The 17,296-nt window shown below is 38.4% G+C and overlaps 1 protein-coding gene across 3 annotated transcripts in view; it reads left to right on the top strand.

Moving 5' to 3' along the window:
* Positions 1-17,296, top strand: part of TULP4 (TUB like protein 4) — a 143,086-nt gene that overhangs the window by 25,296 nt on the left and 100,494 nt on the right. For all 3 annotated transcript variants that reach the window (XR_008483188.1, XM_054279319.1, XM_054279318.1), the window contains exon 2: positions 985-3,265. Coding sequence is in view for 2 of the 3 variants with exons in the window: in XM_054279319.1 (XP_054135294.1) it covers positions 3,014-3,265 (252 nt within the window). In the remaining variant the exon portion in view is untranslated. The remainder of the gene's footprint in view (positions 1-984; positions 3,266-17,296) is intronic.

Raw genomic sequence — 17,296 nt, 5'->3', positions numbered from 1 at the left:
GATTCAAACTTTTAAGCTTTAATTTTGAAGTACCTTAGATCTCTTCAAAGCAGTAGTTTAAGCCCTGGAGGAATCTTCTCAGTCTCTTTGAGACTGATAAGTTCAGTACTGTATTTTCATGGTTTGGAGCATCTTTTCTCTGAGGAAAGTCTGAGAGCTGAGACTTCAGCCTGGAGAAGAAAAAGCTTAAGGAGATCTTCTTGTTGTGTTCAGTTGATGGGAGGGAATTGAATGAGAGAGACAGGCTCTTAATGGTGGTATCCAGTGACAGAACCAGAGGCAATGAGCACAAACTGAAACACAAATGGTTCCCTCTAAACATCAGGAAACACTTTTCTGTGAGGATGACTGAGCACTGGCACAGGTTGCCCAGAGAATTCATAGGGTTTTCATCCTTGGAAATATTTAGAAACTGCCTGGATACAATCCTGGGTAACTGACTCTTGGTGACCCTGCTTGAGCACAGTGGTGGGACCAGATGATGTCCAGAGATCCCTTCCAGGTCAGCCATTCTGTGATTCTGTTTGCGTGTGCCTCAGGGTCTGACCCTGTGCCTGCTCTATCACTGACATCTCCCTTCCCCATCTTCACTTCAAAGCTGTGAAATCTTTAAGACTTTGCCCCAGAGACTGTGAGCAGGACAAAGCTCTTCCCCCTCCTCTCCCCACCCCCCCCAAAGTATCCTTCCCATATACATTTCATTAGCTATACATGTCCATTATGAAAAGTTTTGGGAATTTTGGAAGTGGAAAAGAAAATTTTGTATTTTGTCTTTGTGTGTCTATCAAATACAAATATAGCAAACATGTATGTTCTGAATAATGCTTTATCTATTTATAATACACTGTGTAGGAGTCCAGTATACAATCCTTAATCACAATACTTCAATTACTGTAACAGTAGTACCAGTATCTTTAACTTGTTTTGTGACTTACTTTATTCACTTTTTTCTTTTTGTGTTTGTGTGTGTGCTTTGCTTTGCAGAGTTGGAAGAATCCAGGGATTTCAAGTTTTGAGTAGCCTGCATCTTGCAAGATTACCACACCTAAACTGAAAAGGGAGATGCAGCTCTGAGTACCAGACTGGTGTGTACACTGCATGTACATGAAAACGCACATGTTTTTGTCATCACGTAGACTTGCTCTGGCCTATTCCTGAGAGCTTTGCAATTGATGAAAATTAATTTGAGAACCAGATGGAGCACCTTCGCAGCACAGGAATCAGTAATCCATGGAAGGACACCTGCCAGTAATGTTCAACTTTCCACATGGTCTTCACGGGTGAAAAAAGTCTGCAAGAAGAGAAAGAAAAAACACCCTCTGTGCAGGAGAAGCCTAATAAATACCTCCACAATCTAAATCAATAGCTGTGAGGGAAACAGAAGAATCAAGAGGGCAGAGGAAACTGATTTAGTTCTAGCAGAGGAATAATGTATGGTCTTCGGCACGTTTTGCTTTGGGCTCAGTGGATGTGAATGGACAATAAATTGTGACCTTCTGCTGAGCAATGATGACTGGAAGTAAATAAGTTGAGGAACTATGGGACAAGTCTGGGCATTGAACTGAGCAAACCTCGCTGTCCTTCTTGAGTTAACCAGGTCATCAAACTTGCATATCCCTTCTCCCTCTCCTTTTTCCTCTTTTCACTTAGTGTGATATAAATACTAGCTAATTGAGCTCATAAATGTTATTCAAATAAAACGATTGGAATACTTCATATGTTTCCTTCTTGTACAGCTGCAAATGTTGTGTCTGGAACTATGAATCTGTGCTGTAGACAAGCATCAAGAAGGAAAGATCCTGTCAAACAAGCAAGGAAAATACCTAGAGAAATAGTGAACCCAGGAAGTCAGATTTTTAATGCTGCTTCTCTTTCTTTTTTACATGATTATATTTCTTCCTTCCTTGAATTTTAGAAGATTTTGAAAGAGTGCTTACTTGATGTGCTTTAATTCTGGCATTTGTTTTTTTATGGTAGAATGAAAAGTCTGTGATTCCTTATAGCAGAAAAAAGGGAAAAGTAAAGGAAAAACAGCTTGACATTGTAGCCCATTTCACAGGAGAGAGAACTTCATGGTTCACCTGAGGCAAACTTGTCTACTTTGAAAGCTAAAAGCTTTAGAGCATTTTTGATTCTGCTATAAATGAAGAGAGGGTTCTTTTTCATTCGTGTGTGGCAGCAAAAAGTGGGAAAGCAGGCAAGATAGCGTGATAAACAGTTCAGGCTGTGTTGGGTCTCTGGTGGAAAAAAAGTGCTGCGATGAAAATTGGATTGGCTTTGGATTGCAAAAACTTTTGAGTCCAACGAGCGGTTCAGTACCAAGAGGGATTTCCCAACTGGCCTGGCACACCAGTGCCTGCACAAGTTCGGGTCTGTTGTTTCACACGGTTTGTGTGCCTTTTTTTCCCTTTATGCAATCTCTTTCAGCTTTAGCAGCAGAAATACATCAGATGGAAAAGATATGCCAGAGGGCAGCTTGGAAAAGAGGAATGTCATATATATACATATATATGTATGTGTGTGTGTTTAAATTTCTGCAACTGAACTTTTGAAGAAAATCTGACTGGAGGAAGTTTTAAAAGCCTTAAGTTACTTGAAACCTACACATTTGCAACTCTTTGTCTCTGGAATTGCATTACGCTAAACTGGAATCTCAGGCTGAATAAAGATTATATCAAGTTGAGCAAAAAGATGACTTAACCATTTCTTGAGCGCCTCTTATGAAGTAGCTGTTTCTCCAAAGGATAAGTGCACCCCCACTCTACAGACTCAAAACAAAAATGAACCTGAATTTTTTTTTAAGTGTTACTTTTTCTTAGCCAACTGCCATCATCTTTTATAGAGGAATTTTTCACTATGCATTTGGTGGATATTTATAAACACTGACCCCATCCTCCTCCCTTTCAATGATCTATCCAGGTCAGTCTTATCAATAAAAAAAAAAAAATTGATTTAAATTTTGTGCACTAGACATATTACTTTCTTATGTCAAAAAATAAAATATTTAAAAAGCATGTATGCAGCAGTGGAACATGGGCCTGTTCTTTGCAGCGATTCCAACATCCTCTGCCTCTCCTGGAAAGGCAGAGTCCCCAAAAGTGAGAAGGAGAAACCAGTGTGCAGGAGGCGGTACTATGAGGAAGGCTGGCTGGCAACGGGCAATGGCAGAGGAGTTGTGGGCGTCACTTTCACTTCCAGCCATTGCAGGAGGGACCGGAACACCCCTCAGAGAATCAACTTCAATTTGAGGGGCCACAACAGTGAGGTAAGCAAAACGTGTGTTACACTCTAAAGAAAATGATTGCTACCTCTTCTCTTCTCTTCTCTTCTCTTCTCTTCTCTTCTCTTCTCTTCTCTTTTCTCTTCTCTGTATTTCTGCTTGGAATTTGACAGAGTGGTATGAAGGAGGCTCAAGACTAATCCAAATGGGATTTGGGTCAATTGGAATTTTTCTGGTAAATTCAAGCATACACGAGTGATGGTGGGAGGTTCTCTGGAAATGTGTCTTGTTTTGGTCTGGCCTACTTTCTCCTTCATTCCCCAGCACCTGCCAGTTTCTAAGCAAATGCAATAAATGCATGTTAATGGAAGTTGAAAGCTGTGAGAGTCAACTGCTTTCTCACGGTGGTGAAGTCTGGGCTGGAAGACAAATGGAAAGGCAGGGCAATAGGAGAAAAGCTTGCTTGAAGTCTGCCAGATTTTCAGAAGCTGCAAACTGGAATGGCTTGTGACAGGACATAGCTGCTTTATCTGGAAAAGCTTCTCATTTTGTTAGAATAAAGGCCAAGAGTGACTTCTCAGAGAAATGCTGAGGTGCCTTGCAGTAAAATGCTGTAACTTCAGTGTGCAAAGCATTGTCCTGAGTACAATGATACAAAAACTTTTCCATTCATGTTTTCTGAAAGGCATAAATCTGATGGTATAAACTCGTATTTCAGCTGTGCTTTATCATCTTCCTGGCACCCATCTCTTTGTATAATGCTTCATGGAAAGTGCAGGTGATGCCCAGTAGCATACCAAGTGTCTTAGACAACAAGGAGGACCTAGTTTGTTTCTGCTTTTTAGTTAGGATGTGTTTGGATGTGCTCTTTGAGAAGAATCTGTTCAAATCAAAAATTTGCTGTAGGGTTGGTGGGTGGAATGACATTTTAAGTACTGAAATGAAAACCAAAGATACACCAAATTTACAATGTGTTTTTTCTTGTCTCTTTTGCTGTTTATTGGGTGGACTCTGGGAATGTATGTTGCCCTTTCAACCCAAGCTGCACCAAAGTTTCAGAAGTGTGTAGTTTTGGTTCTTGAGTAACATTAGTAACAATCCTCTTTTAAGCAAAAAAAGGGAGCAGCCATCAAATACTTAGTCTGAAATAATTGCTTCCACATGCTTTGTGTGTATGGAGGTGTGTGGATGTATGGTAAATCATACAGACTTCTGTATGTATAGATGAAAGACAGATTTATGTATATATTTGTATCAGGTTCATTCAGAGAAATTACAGCCACATTTTCCCAACGGGAAGAATGATATTTGAATCCAGCATTTTGGTTTGAATGACAGCAAGTTGTCTGTTTAATTTTCAATTACAAATTGCATTTTATTTTTTAAGAGTGTGTGACGCAATAATCACTTCTCATTTCTCCATATTTTGTTATCTAAATTTTCAGTGAACCTGGGCACTTGTTTCTCTTCTTTTGTGTAATATATGTTTTGGGAACAATATAGGAAGTTTCTGTTTCTGTGAAGTCTTATTGCAGAACTTGGAAATATAATACCAGGTTTCAGTTTGTGCCCAAGTGGAGAAGATGCTCATATGCATGCTGCCTTTGGGTTTGGCTAGTTTTCCTTTATTTACTCCGTTGGCCCTTAGAGTCTCTTTGTGGGTCATTGCATCATTGCTGTGTGGATTTAGCTGTGCTGTTTGCACATCCTTACAGCTGACAGTGATTGGCATGAGGGAGAGAGATTGAAATGAAATGAAACTTCTCTTTCTGAGTCTTTTTGTTGTGGTTGTTTGGGTCAAGCTTGTGATATGTGTTCCTGTAAGTAATGCTCCTGACAGCAGGAATGGTGTCAATGACCAGAGTAGAGGCTTCCAATTTGTGTCTCTCTAAAACAAAACTGACATGGTGGGATAGAGAAGTGGCTTTAGTGGAATTAGCTTTCTGTGACGAGTCTGTGGCTGCTATCAGATTTTCCTACTGTCATTTATTTCTGACCATCGTTGTAAATAAAAGTTCATTTTTAAAAGATGATGTTTTCCGCAGTGCTCTTCACCAGGCTTACTGAATTTAATCCTTTTATAGGAGAATCCCACTGGTTTGGATAAGAATGTTAAAGATATGTAGTTCAGTGGGCAGCGAGATTCTTCTGTCTGCTGAAAGATTCTTGAAAGAAAATATTGAACAGCAGTGCTTATTGCTACTATTTGCATAAGAAGAAGTAAATGTTTTGTTTTCTTATTGTCTTGTTAAAAAAAGCCAACAACAATGTGGTCTCTATTGTGTACCACCATCCATAATGGAAAATTCTGATTTTGCAGGCACATCCTGGTATGTGTGTCTGATTAAAGCCACATTTGTTGCACAGAGTGGGCCCTTAGATTGTGATTGACTTAAAACTCATAAGAGCCTGTTTGATTTGCTGACTAGTTCTAGAAGCATATTGTGTTGTCTTGTTCCCAGAAATGGTGATTTATACCTATTTTAGAGTTGATTTATAAATGGGGATTTATACCTATATTTTTCTCTGGGATAAAGCTAGGGTGCCAAGTGAGGTTTATTGCTTTTCAGTCATGCAGTGCTACTTCAACATTAGTAGTGTTCAATTATTAAGTATAAAATGCTGAAATGAACAGAATGAAAGAGTGACAATATAGAAGCAATATAAATGTTTTCCATTTAGAGTGTAATTAACAATATGCTGTGGGCAGAGCACTACATTGTATTTAAAGTGAAAATCTAGAGGAAGAGCTAATGTGGCAGCACTGTGCTTCTGGCAGGAATGTGAGACTATTTTTAAGTAAGTCAAGAAGGTGAATGCTTGTGATGGATTTTTGCAATCTTTTTATGACTGCTGAAGAGATTCACTGAAATCTTTTTGGTTTATTTTCTTGACTCTAATAAAATGCCTGTGGCCTATAAGAACAAACAAGAATGAGGAATCCCCAGGACTGAATTACTGCCATGCATATTATAGTGTTGGATTTGAATGACTCATCATGTTGAACAGTAATTGAGAATTAAAAGCATTGTAGTGTGAGCCACACTTATGTTTCTGCAATTGTTTTGCTTAGTTCTTATTTATTCAGTGGCAAGGGGTGAAAATATTGCATTTTGTGATACAAAATTGTGACCACTAGGCTCTGAAGTGTGCCAGACTGAGTATTTTTTTGTAGTGCTACAAAGATACCAACTTTCAGTATCTGATCCATCTTGAGTTTTCTGGGGAGAGATTTTCAGGAGGCTTTCTGAGAGATAATTCGAAAAAAAAGCCCAAACTTAATTTAGGAGGCTTCAATTAGCCTTATAGGGATTTTCCTTCCAGTGAAATATCTTGCAAATCTAATTGGTTGGATGGTGCCATTGTAAGTGTTTCCTCTAATGATTTCTGTTGTGTCTAGTGTATTAAGATGGTACCAATTTTTATAGCACTTAATGTTTCTTAAATTGCTAGTGCTTAAAAAAATGTTTTGCAGGTGTACATTTACTTTTGACTGTGCTAACTAAAAAGACATCTTTGATATATTTAATAAGAATCAGTATGCTAATTGCTAGACTGAGGCATTAAAAAGTATTACAAGTATATGCAAATTAGATGCAGTGAATTAAGTAACAAGCTGAATACATCATTGAGCATATATAACATTTTTTACTGTAAAGATAAAGGAAATTATTTATTTACATCTGTCGTTATTTCAGTGTTCCAAGCACATATCTACAGCTGCAAAAAACCCACCCTGTTTCATTTAGCACAGGTTTTAGTAGATAGGGATGTAAACATATCTCAGCTGGACTGTCAAATGAATTAGTTACAGCTTTTCAAAGGAACACTCTCCTTTAAAAATATTCAATACATGTTGGTTTTCGTACTGCATTAGTTATGGAAGTCTGCACAGTTCTTGGTTTTGTTTTGGTTTAGAGTAGAAGGAGCTTAAAATGTTTTTTCCTGGTTTTAAAAAGAAAGAAAGCTTTTCTTTATCCTGTCCCATTTTTTTGAGGTTTTATGTATCTTGCAGAGCAGATTTTTTCTAACAGTCTATTGCTTGTTTAGGAAATAAATTTTAGAAACCCAAACAAACAAGCCTTTTCAGTAGTGTTTCTTGGTTTGTAGTGTCACTGGAAAGAATACAGAAAAACAATATAGGAAAGCTTTTTTGTTTGTTTAAACTTTGTTTTAATGTAACTGGCATTTGAAAGTTAAATGTGATTTTTATTATGATTCTTGGACAGAAGAATTGAATCCGCATGTGACTCTTTACAGTATGGATCCCTCGTATCAAATGTTGCTTTCAGACACAGCTGGAGCAGTTGTTACTGGTGAATAATTAAAAAATCCTGAGGTGGAATGATGCCATGATGATCCCTTTTGGCTTTAGAAGTCTCAGTGTTACAAGACATACGCTGTTGTAAACTGCAGTGGTACTGCAGATCTCTGTTCTGTTTTTCTGTCACTGCACAAAGAAGACAGGACATTTGTTGGCAGAAATACTGTCTCTTTGTTAAAGCAAGCTAGTGTAATTGGAAAAGACAGACAAGCTTTGGGCATACAAGGTTCTGAAGAAGGGCTTGTATTTCTGAAAGCCTGTGTGGTTTTTACACCCCTCCTACCTGATACAATGCTAAATCTGTCTTCAAACCATGCCCTTCCTCTGTCCTTAGGCTATTAGGACTACAGAAGAATAGTGCTGCGGAGAGGCAGAACTAGTGACTTGTAGGACAGTAGGTGCTGTGCCTGCCTGTGCTGGCTCTGTTTGGTTTGAGCTGTGGCTGGTGTTGCCAGGCTGTTCTCACTGCCTGCTTGCAGAAAGGACAGACACGATGGGCTGTCATGCAGGCTCCGTAATGCACCTTCTTGAGCTGCCTGCTCTGCAATCAGTCTGGGTGCCTGAGTGCTTTTATTTCTTCAAGCAAATATTAAAAGAGCCAAAATACATTTTAAACCTTTTTGGTAGTCTTTTATCAGTCTTTTCAACCTTTGCTGAAGTTTAAACATGCTCCGTGGCATGCAGAGGTGTCTTTCATAGCCTTCTCTTAGGAGAATTGTTAAAGAAAATAAGTGGAGTAATAAGCTGGAAATGGTTGATCCTTTCCCCTTAAATGACAAATAGCAGTCTTGCTGTTTCCCATTTCTATGCCCTGTGTCAGTTTACAAATGCCAAGGTATGGCCTAAACTTGTGTACCAGCACAACTCCTGTATAGTTTGTTCACTCTAAGAACTGTGACCACTTTCAGTGAGTCTTTTTCTTTGCAGTACTGTCTTTTTTCCAGCCACACCCAGCTACTACTTTCACAAATATTTTTGTGAAAAACCTTTCTTTCTGTCCATTTTTCTCAATTGCCTCAGAATCTCAGCCTCCCTGTTCAATGTTTATTCTTATGCAGTTGTGGCTTTGAAGCAAACCATCCAATATTGCCACAATTGTTGCTGAGTAATGAGAGTTGGTAATGCTGCATTGATCTGCTACTTGGAAATTGCTCTTGTAGGTCATGCAGCAGTTTGTTTCCTGCAAAGGTTAGGTCATCAGCTTTGGAAAATTTTAAATTACAGTTTTTCTGGTTTGTAGTAATAAGCATCTAGATAATTACCCCGAAAGCTGAAGAAAAAAGAAATATATAACATGAAAAAATACTGACAGCTTTTAAACAAAATTAATTATATTTGTAAGTGGGTCATCCATGCAGTTTAAAATTTTATAATGAAAAAAATGTAGCTATAGTTTTGTTGTTAGATAATTCTACTCAGAAAAGTTTGAAGTGGAATGAAGCTCACTTATATCAGAAATTACTACAATTTTTTTTTTCCAAAAATTGCTGAAAGATAACAACATGCATATTTTAGGATAATGACATGCCTGAGGGGCATTTCTTGCTTTTTGAATTAGGGTGAAAATACTTTGTTGTTCTGTACAAAAGCAGTTGTTCCACATGATAATTTGTGTGTTCAAGGAAAATAAATGCATTTTCTTTAACATAAGTTTAATGATGGGGATCTATTGATGTACTGAATAGACAAGATTACTCACCTATTAGACAGTGGATACCCAAGCTTGGAACACGAGCACTTTCTGAGTAAAGTGTTCAATAAAGAATTTATTATGAACTTCTCAAGGCCTTGTATATATTGAGCATCTGAAGAGTAGAGAGATTCGGTTTTATGATGGCATTTCTGAGCCATAATAATCATTAAGGACACTGCCTTGGTTTAAATAGTTCCCAGAGGACTTCATCAAATTACAGATAGTCTGAACAGATAAGATACCCATTACAAACTATAAACATTTCACAATATAATTGAATGTAGAGTACCAAGTAACTGCTTGTCAAGTGTAGCTAGAATGTAGTAGGACAGACAAAAGATATTTTATAGACAATTATCCTTGGGCAACCAGCATCTTTGCTTTAATAGCAATCTTTTGTGAACATGCATGAACTTCTGAGGAAATTCTCAATATCCTCATTGCATTAGGAACTTCTTTAAAGATAAATAGTCCACTTGTATAATACAATTGTTATGGGAAGTAATGAAAATGAAGTTGACTTGGGGAAATTCTTGTGCATTTTCAAAAAGAAATGCTGGTTTATGATTTTCATTGGAATTGTGATATTCCAATTTTAGAATTACTTCACAAATTCATATACTGGGAAATAGTATCCTTATGCATTGATTTTTCTATTATTGTTATTATTTTAAGGATATTAAATGTATGTAGATGACTTTACTAATGAATAAAACACAGCTTTGTTTACCCTAATCAGAATGTTGAACATGAGCTAGCAGTGTAACCCTTACTGCAAAAAGGGTAAATGTGTCCCTGGTGACATCAGGAGAAGTATTGGCAGGTGGTCCTTCCCCTGTGCACAGCTCTGGTGAGGCCACACCTGGAGGATCATGTTCTGGGGTGGGGGTTCCCCAGTAAGAGAGGTCAATGAAGGGCCACAAAAATGGCTGAGGGACTGGAGCACCTCACCTGTGAGGAAAGACGGAGAGCTGGGGCTATTCAGCCTAAAGAGAAGGTCCAGAAGAATCTTATTCATGTATGTAAGTACCTGCAGGGAGGGTGCAAAGAAGATGGAGCCAGGCTCTTTTTGGTGGTTCCCAGAGACAGAGGGAAAGGGCACAAACTAAACTGCAGGAGGTTCCCCATGAACATCAGAAAATGTTTATTTAATGTGAAGGCAGGTGGCTTAAAAATAGCCCAGAGGTTTTGGAGTATCCATCCTTGGAAATAATCAAAAAAGCCATCTGAACACAGTCCTGGGCAAGCAAATACATGTCCCTGCTTGAGCAGGGAGCTCAGAATTTCCAGAGGTTCCACCCCAATCACTCTGAGACTCTGTGAAATATATTTGTGAAATCTCTTGCACAGAAATTGGTAAAGCAGCATCAGAAAAAAGCTCTTGAAGGCAGGCAGGAAGTGCTGTGCTAAGCATACAGAGGTGTGGAGAGAATCCATTCAAGTTTGGCTAAAACGAGAACAAACTGCTGTGCTAGAAGAGGAGGATTTTTTTTTTTTCTGAGGAGAAATCCATATGGTTTCCCAAGTAGTCAGAGAGTTGGAGAGCACAGTCAAAATCCTCATGCAGAGGTTATTAAGATGCAGAAGAAAGTCAAGCCGTTGGATGTGACTTCATAAGAGAAACAGAATTTGGGAAGGAAAATTGTCATTGAGCTGAAGAGAAGGAACTGTCTAGATGCACAAGTCATGGTGTTTGAAAAGTTCTAGAAGAAGCTACAGAACATGAGTCTGTTGTAAGCTGTAGAAACCTACAGCCCTGCTTCAAACAAAGTGATAAAAATGCTAAATGTAGACACTGAAAGATCAGACTTCTGGAGGAAATTGTATCACAGGCAGTGCTCCAGTTGCTGAGTTGGCTCATCTGCTTGTTAAATGAGAAAATGGCAAGGAATTGTTTCATCTGGGAAAGACAAGGCAGAAGTGTGAAGAAACCTGCAGCAGCAGATGCACAGTGCCTGGGAGAGGGGTGTGCATGCCCCTGCCCAAGTGCAGGAGCCACAGGTGCAGCTGGAGTGCAGCCAGTCTCAGAATGCTGTCACAGGGTGGGGAATGGCCCTGGCTCTTGTGAAGCTGAGCAAACGTGTGGGGGATCTGGCAGGCACTGGCAGTGAGCAGAAGGCAGCAGTCGGATGCACAGATGCGACTTGCAGAGGATAATGGCCAACAGCAGAAGGCTGATTATCAGCAGTGTGGCCATGTCCTGCTAATGGCTTGAGTGGTGGCCTGGAGAGGGGGCCAAATATAAGCACCTGCAAGAGATGTTGGAGAAGTTGGGAAAGAGTGAATATTTCAGCCTGCTAAAGAAGAAATGCAGTCTTCTGAGTAAGGTGGCAAAAAGAGAGTTCTTCCACCTAGAGAAGAGACAGCTCTAAAGCCTCAAACCTGAAAGAGCTAGAGGAGGTTGAGTTTTACAGGAAAACCAGTTTCCCCCAAAGGAATATCAAGGTCATTCTTCAGGTAGATACACAACAGAGAATTATGTCAGTAAAAAAAAAATAAAGGTAGAAAGGAGACTCAAAAATCTTGATTATTAGATTACAAAATACTAAAAATGGAGATATTTAACCTTAAGCTGTACCAGGGAAGTTTGGGTTAAAAATCAGAAAACAATTTGTCACTGAAATAGTGATTGGGCACTGGAATCATCTGCCCAGGGAGGTGGTAGAATCACTGTCCCTGGATGTGTTTAGAACTAAAGTCAGGGTGTGGCACTCAGTGTGGCCATGGTTTATTTGATAAGGAGGTGTTAGGTTACAGGTTGGACTTGATGATCTCAAAGGCCTTTTCCAATCTAGTTCATTCTGTGATTCTGTGTGATTTGTAGCTTCCCTAATGAGGACCTTTCTTGAGGAATGACCTTATCTGTCAGGGGTGCACATGTGAAGATACCCCAGAAGCTGCTCAGAGGATAGAGTGAGACTGCTTCCTGGTGCTCTGCTGTGGGTAAAAGGATTGTTGATGGCATACTAGAGAGCTTAGTTTGTAAGGGATACAACAGGACATAAAGAAAAGGGATCCTGTTTCTTCTTCTTTCCCTTTCCCCAGTTCTGATTTGGTCCTGTGCAGTATTTTTTGAGCCTGATAATATACAAATATCTTCTTCTTCAGCTGAGCAGTTTCCTATGAGCATACAATGGAACTGTGGTTCCAGCTGCTGCACAGAATCAGAATCCCAAATGTCTGATTCATTAATAAAGGATGTTGCTGTGGAGGGAGTTGTGTTTATTTTAAGGAATGGATGCTCAAAAGGTTTAGGTCCTTGAAATAAGGTGTCTTAAAAATATGCAGAGGATTAAGTGGCTAAGAAAGGCTGCAGATTGAGGGTACCTGTCACTTCTTGTTCTGGTAATATCTTGAGCTAGGCATATGCTTGATAACCTAAATGGGACCAGTATTGAGCAAAATGTATGAAATGGAAGAACATTTGTTGTTCTTCCACCCAGGCTCAGATTAGTTTACTGTACAAAATGGGGCCTTAGCATAAGTTATGTTTATTGGTGTCTAAGATAAATGTTTTCTCATTTACATTATCTTAGCAATTCTGCTTTTGGCCAGAAGGTACCCCATTGATCACAGATGTTAGAGTAGGAATTACTGTTTTCCTATGAAAAATCATCATCTATGTGTTTATTTACATTTCACTGCATTTCCAGCATTCTTAATGTTTCCAGAATAATACTCTCAATGGTTTCCTCAGATTTAGTAGTTCTCCTACTAATTATAGATTCCAGACTCTGCATTTCACTTGTGAGAGAAATCTCGTGTCATTAGCTTTTTTGAATATCAGCAACAATTATGCAAGTTATAAAAATGCAAACCAAGGCTTGTTTATTGAGAAATACCTATTGGCATATACATAGATGTTCATGTTGGAAGGAAATCAGAAGTCTTTTGAAGCAGTGCTTCAAATTGAGAGTTGTTCATGATGACATAATTTCTCCTGCCCTAACCTTTCTCCAGAAGAAACAAATCCAGCAGGGAGGTTAACAAATGAGATTTTGATATTGTCATTTTCATACATACTATTTATGAAACCAGTTATGCCTTGTTATTATGCCTTATGGCTGCCATAAAGTTACTCCGTTGAATAAACAGATTCGAATTAGATTTTGACACAACGTTGTTATGTTTTATTAAAGGTCCTTTCTAAAGCTGGTGTTTCTTTGAGTTAACTATGGTAAGGATTCTGGTCTCTGTGGTCACTTAGTAAGGGTTAAAATTGTCCTCCCTCAGCCAGGTCCTCCCTCAGCCAGGCTCCTCCTGGAGTGGAGAAGTGAGATCTACTTGGGAATGCACTGGTTGGGGAGATGACTGTGCTTACTTCAAGGCACTGGGTGTCGGGAATTACAGGTGGAAGTCATTTTTCCATCCTGAAGGTCTTGCTACTGACAGCTAAAATGAGCCATCTAAAGCATAAAAAGGGAGAAGAGGCTTCTCTAAAACCAGGTGATCCTATACTACCATTTGAGGCAAATATGTCTAATTTTGTTTCCATACATACAGAATATTTTCATAATGCCTCGTTCACATTTTAATTACTCTGTCTGCAGCTTTGATGCATAATTGTAACAGTAATCAGAACAGGTTTGCCTGATTTGAAAAACTTCCATCTTGTCCATAAACTAGAAAGCACAATAGAAAGAATTTGTATGCTATGCATGAGGCATTTTATGACTTCATTTGAGATTTTTTCAATGTAATTTCTGAGCAAGAGACATTTATACTTGAGATGCACCAAGGTTTAGTAGCAAGTGTATCTGCTTTTTGAAAATAATAGCACAGAGACTTAAAATATTTTGAACTTGATGGGTTTGGGCAGCTGGTTTTTAAATTTCTTGTGGCCTTTACATTTTTAATCTTAAGGACAGAAATTTGAAAGCTATTTAATAGGTAAGGCACTCTAGTCTCCTAGGCTGTTTTTTCTAAAACTACTAGTAATATCAGAAATACCTTGCTATTAAAATTTTCTTTGTAAACCATTGGTGAAATACTGGTAGCAACTGAACTGCTAGTTGTACTTCTACTACATCATCATCATCATCATCATCATCATCATCATCATCATCACCATCATCATCATCATCATTATTATTTTGCTATTGGAAAATACATAGTATTACCTAGTGGGCATCCATTAGTACTTTTACTAGAATCTGTTCCAGTGGAGGTTTTTGCTTACTTGATGTAGGCATCTTATATGTAATTAATTTCACATTAATGATAGCAGCTTTTATGAGAATAGGGAAAGAGCTCAGAATTTAGGTAGAAGTGGGAATGGGCCTGAAGTGTAGGTAGGGTGGGAGTTTTGGGACTGTTTGGATTCAAGATGCAGAATACCTGGAGGGAATAGGTGGCAGAGAAGAGGGCAAGCCTGCCTGCTGCTTTTCTAATGTGGCTTTCTGCCAGGCCTTGGGGTTGGATCTATAGTTGTGAGGTCCTGAATTCATAAACAGCTATCAGATGTCATCACAGTGTCTTCATCCTCTGCAGTGAGTGATCCAAACCAGAGATGACAACGTTAATAGCTGTTAGTTACATGCAGATAGTAGATATCAGTCCTGCTCATCGCCTTGTGGGTTGATGGTGGATGTCAGAAGCAACATGTAGGTTTATCCTACTTCTTTTGTAAAACCTTAGCAGTTTGTCAGACAGCCATTGTGTATCAGAGAGAAAGATTGAGCTATCAGAAGTTATGTAATGTCAGCATTAGCTGCACTTGATTTACCATGTCAGTTCATTTCTTTGAATGTGTTGGTGCACGCATATTGTGATTCAGTTTTCAATTACCTCGATACATACTCTTTTTTTTTTGACTCCTTGTCATTCTCTTCCATTCAGTGCAGTGCCTGTGGGTGAGGAAAAGTTGCCCAAACAAGTTCCATATTACTTGTTTTGGAAAGTTGTAAGTATGCAGGGAAGGGCATGAAGAAAAACAAAGTCTAACAGTTCAGCAGCTCAGTGTTGCTGTGAAGGATTTTATTTAATTGTTATTATTTTTTTTACACAAAAAAATTAGTTGTTATTATTTTTTTTACATCCACAACCTGGATGTATTTCTCATTTTCTGAAAAAGGGTAGTTCTAATTTTTCTGTCTTTGGAACTGTGAAGATGAATCAATTAATTTTCATTAAATGATCTGATACTGTAATTCTACATAGGTAGCCAACGTTTCTTGGCATTTGTCTTTGTCAATTTAATCTTGGTATTCTTCTGAGTATCTGATTTCACAAGCCAATTTAAAAATAAATTTTCATGACTTGTCTTCAGAGTTTGATCATGAGTAATATTTGACCCCACTGAACGTGGGCACCAGTGCAGTGAGGTTTTTTGGTATATATCTAGCTAATCTCAAGGAATTCCTCAATGGACAGCGTAGCTACCTTCAAAGCTCAAAACCTAGGTGTACAGCAGTCAGAGTAAGGGGATATTTAGCTATGTTATACATCCAGCTCACTGTGATTCAGTCAGTTAAACAGCTTACAAATCACCTGTTCTGAGCTTTAGACCAGTTGTAATGATGAGGATTGTGCCCAGAGGATGGATAACATGATTCATGTCAATGAGAGGTTTTAATAATTGAGTTTAGCGTTGTTGTAATAACATTAGTGATGTCAGATCTAACATGTTCTTATTAAGCTTGACTTTTAAAAGTATGCTAAAAAAGAAAATAATCTGTGATGTATTTATGTGCTGCAGTGATTATTAAGACTGAGAATCACAGGTATTTGAGTCTGAAAAATGGTATGTGACTCCCTTGGGTAGGCGTGAAAGCTAGAAGAAAGTCAGTTAGTAATTGAAGTTTCTTATTGCCAATTAGCTCCAGAATCACTTGAGAAATGATGAGAAAGTTGGCATTTATCAGCCAACTTAGTGTATCCTCACCACTACAGCAAATACCTCCCTGGTCCAAAAAACCAAGTGGAGCTTTTAATCCTCACCAGTAAAGAAGGTTATGTAGGTTTGCTCACCTAGATATTCTGTGAAACGTATTTCAAACAGGTTTAAGTGTGTTTAATGGAACATACTGTTGCATTTCTTTACTGTGATGACTTTGAGGTGTTAACTTTTTATCTTGAATGTCAGTGAAAGTGAGTTTTGAATACACATGGGAACAAATTCATTGAGTATACAGCTGCTACTGTTAAATAAATCAACCTTAAGGCTGCATTTTCTAGTCCTTACATTGCCAAAATGAGGCAGAGGCCCATAAAATTACCTGCAGAAGGTGCATGAACTGTACTGGAGGCTGTAAAAAGAGGGTTAAATGTATTTTAAAATAATTTTTATACTTCCAGGCTGTGGCAGAGAGTGCTTTTTCAGATTCGCTGTCCAATGATGGCTGATTTTCCAAATTATTTTTACAAGTGTTCTTTAACAGTGACAGCTCCATCATACTGTGCTGTGGCACTCATGGCTAGCTTCTGTCAGTGTAGATTTAGCTACTATTCTTGTAAAATGGGTATTTTCCCTAACAGAGAAATATGGGTTATTATTTTTTAAATATTTGTGAGGATGGTGCTGCTTTTAGTGGAATGTGTTAGATTCTGTGAAATTTTAGTCTAATCTGTTTATAGTGACAACTTTGTTTTGGGTTTTTTGTGGTTTTGTTTTTACAAATTGGGAGTATTTGAACTTTTCACTTAAAATACAAAAAACCTTTGGAAAGCCATTTGCTCCCTCCTCTTCATCTTTGTATTTCTGCTTAAAAAATAGTCTGCTGCTTTCTTCATTCACTATTTGGGATGAGTAAGGCAGGGAAGCCTTGAAAACACTTCATTTAAAATTGAAGACACAGATTTCTATTTCTGTGAGCCAATAAAAGTTGAAGATGAGGCTTGTTTTGAGGTTTTTTAATCAGCTGAAAATTTTTGGAGCAACTCTAGTCACGACAGTCACAGAAGTGTTTGATAGAAGGCTGCTCACCAATTTGTATTCATTTTTGGGTGGTTATTAGCAAGCTAATAACTCTTGCTGCTCTTTTGAAGTTTCCTGTCACTTTGTCATTGTTCTGGAAGCAGATGAACACAGATCTTATTCAGGCATTAAGAGAGAATTGGC

Source organism: Melozone crissalis, unplaced genomic scaffold (assembly GCF_028551555.1).
Source record: "Melozone crissalis strain CALT ecotype California unplaced genomic scaffold, PUWL_Pcris_2 ptg000027l_1, whole genome shotgun sequence".
NCBI lineage: Eukaryota > Metazoa > Chordata > Aves > Passeriformes > Passerellidae > Melozone > Melozone crissalis.
This window is presented reverse-complemented; position numbering and strand designations above follow the sequence as displayed.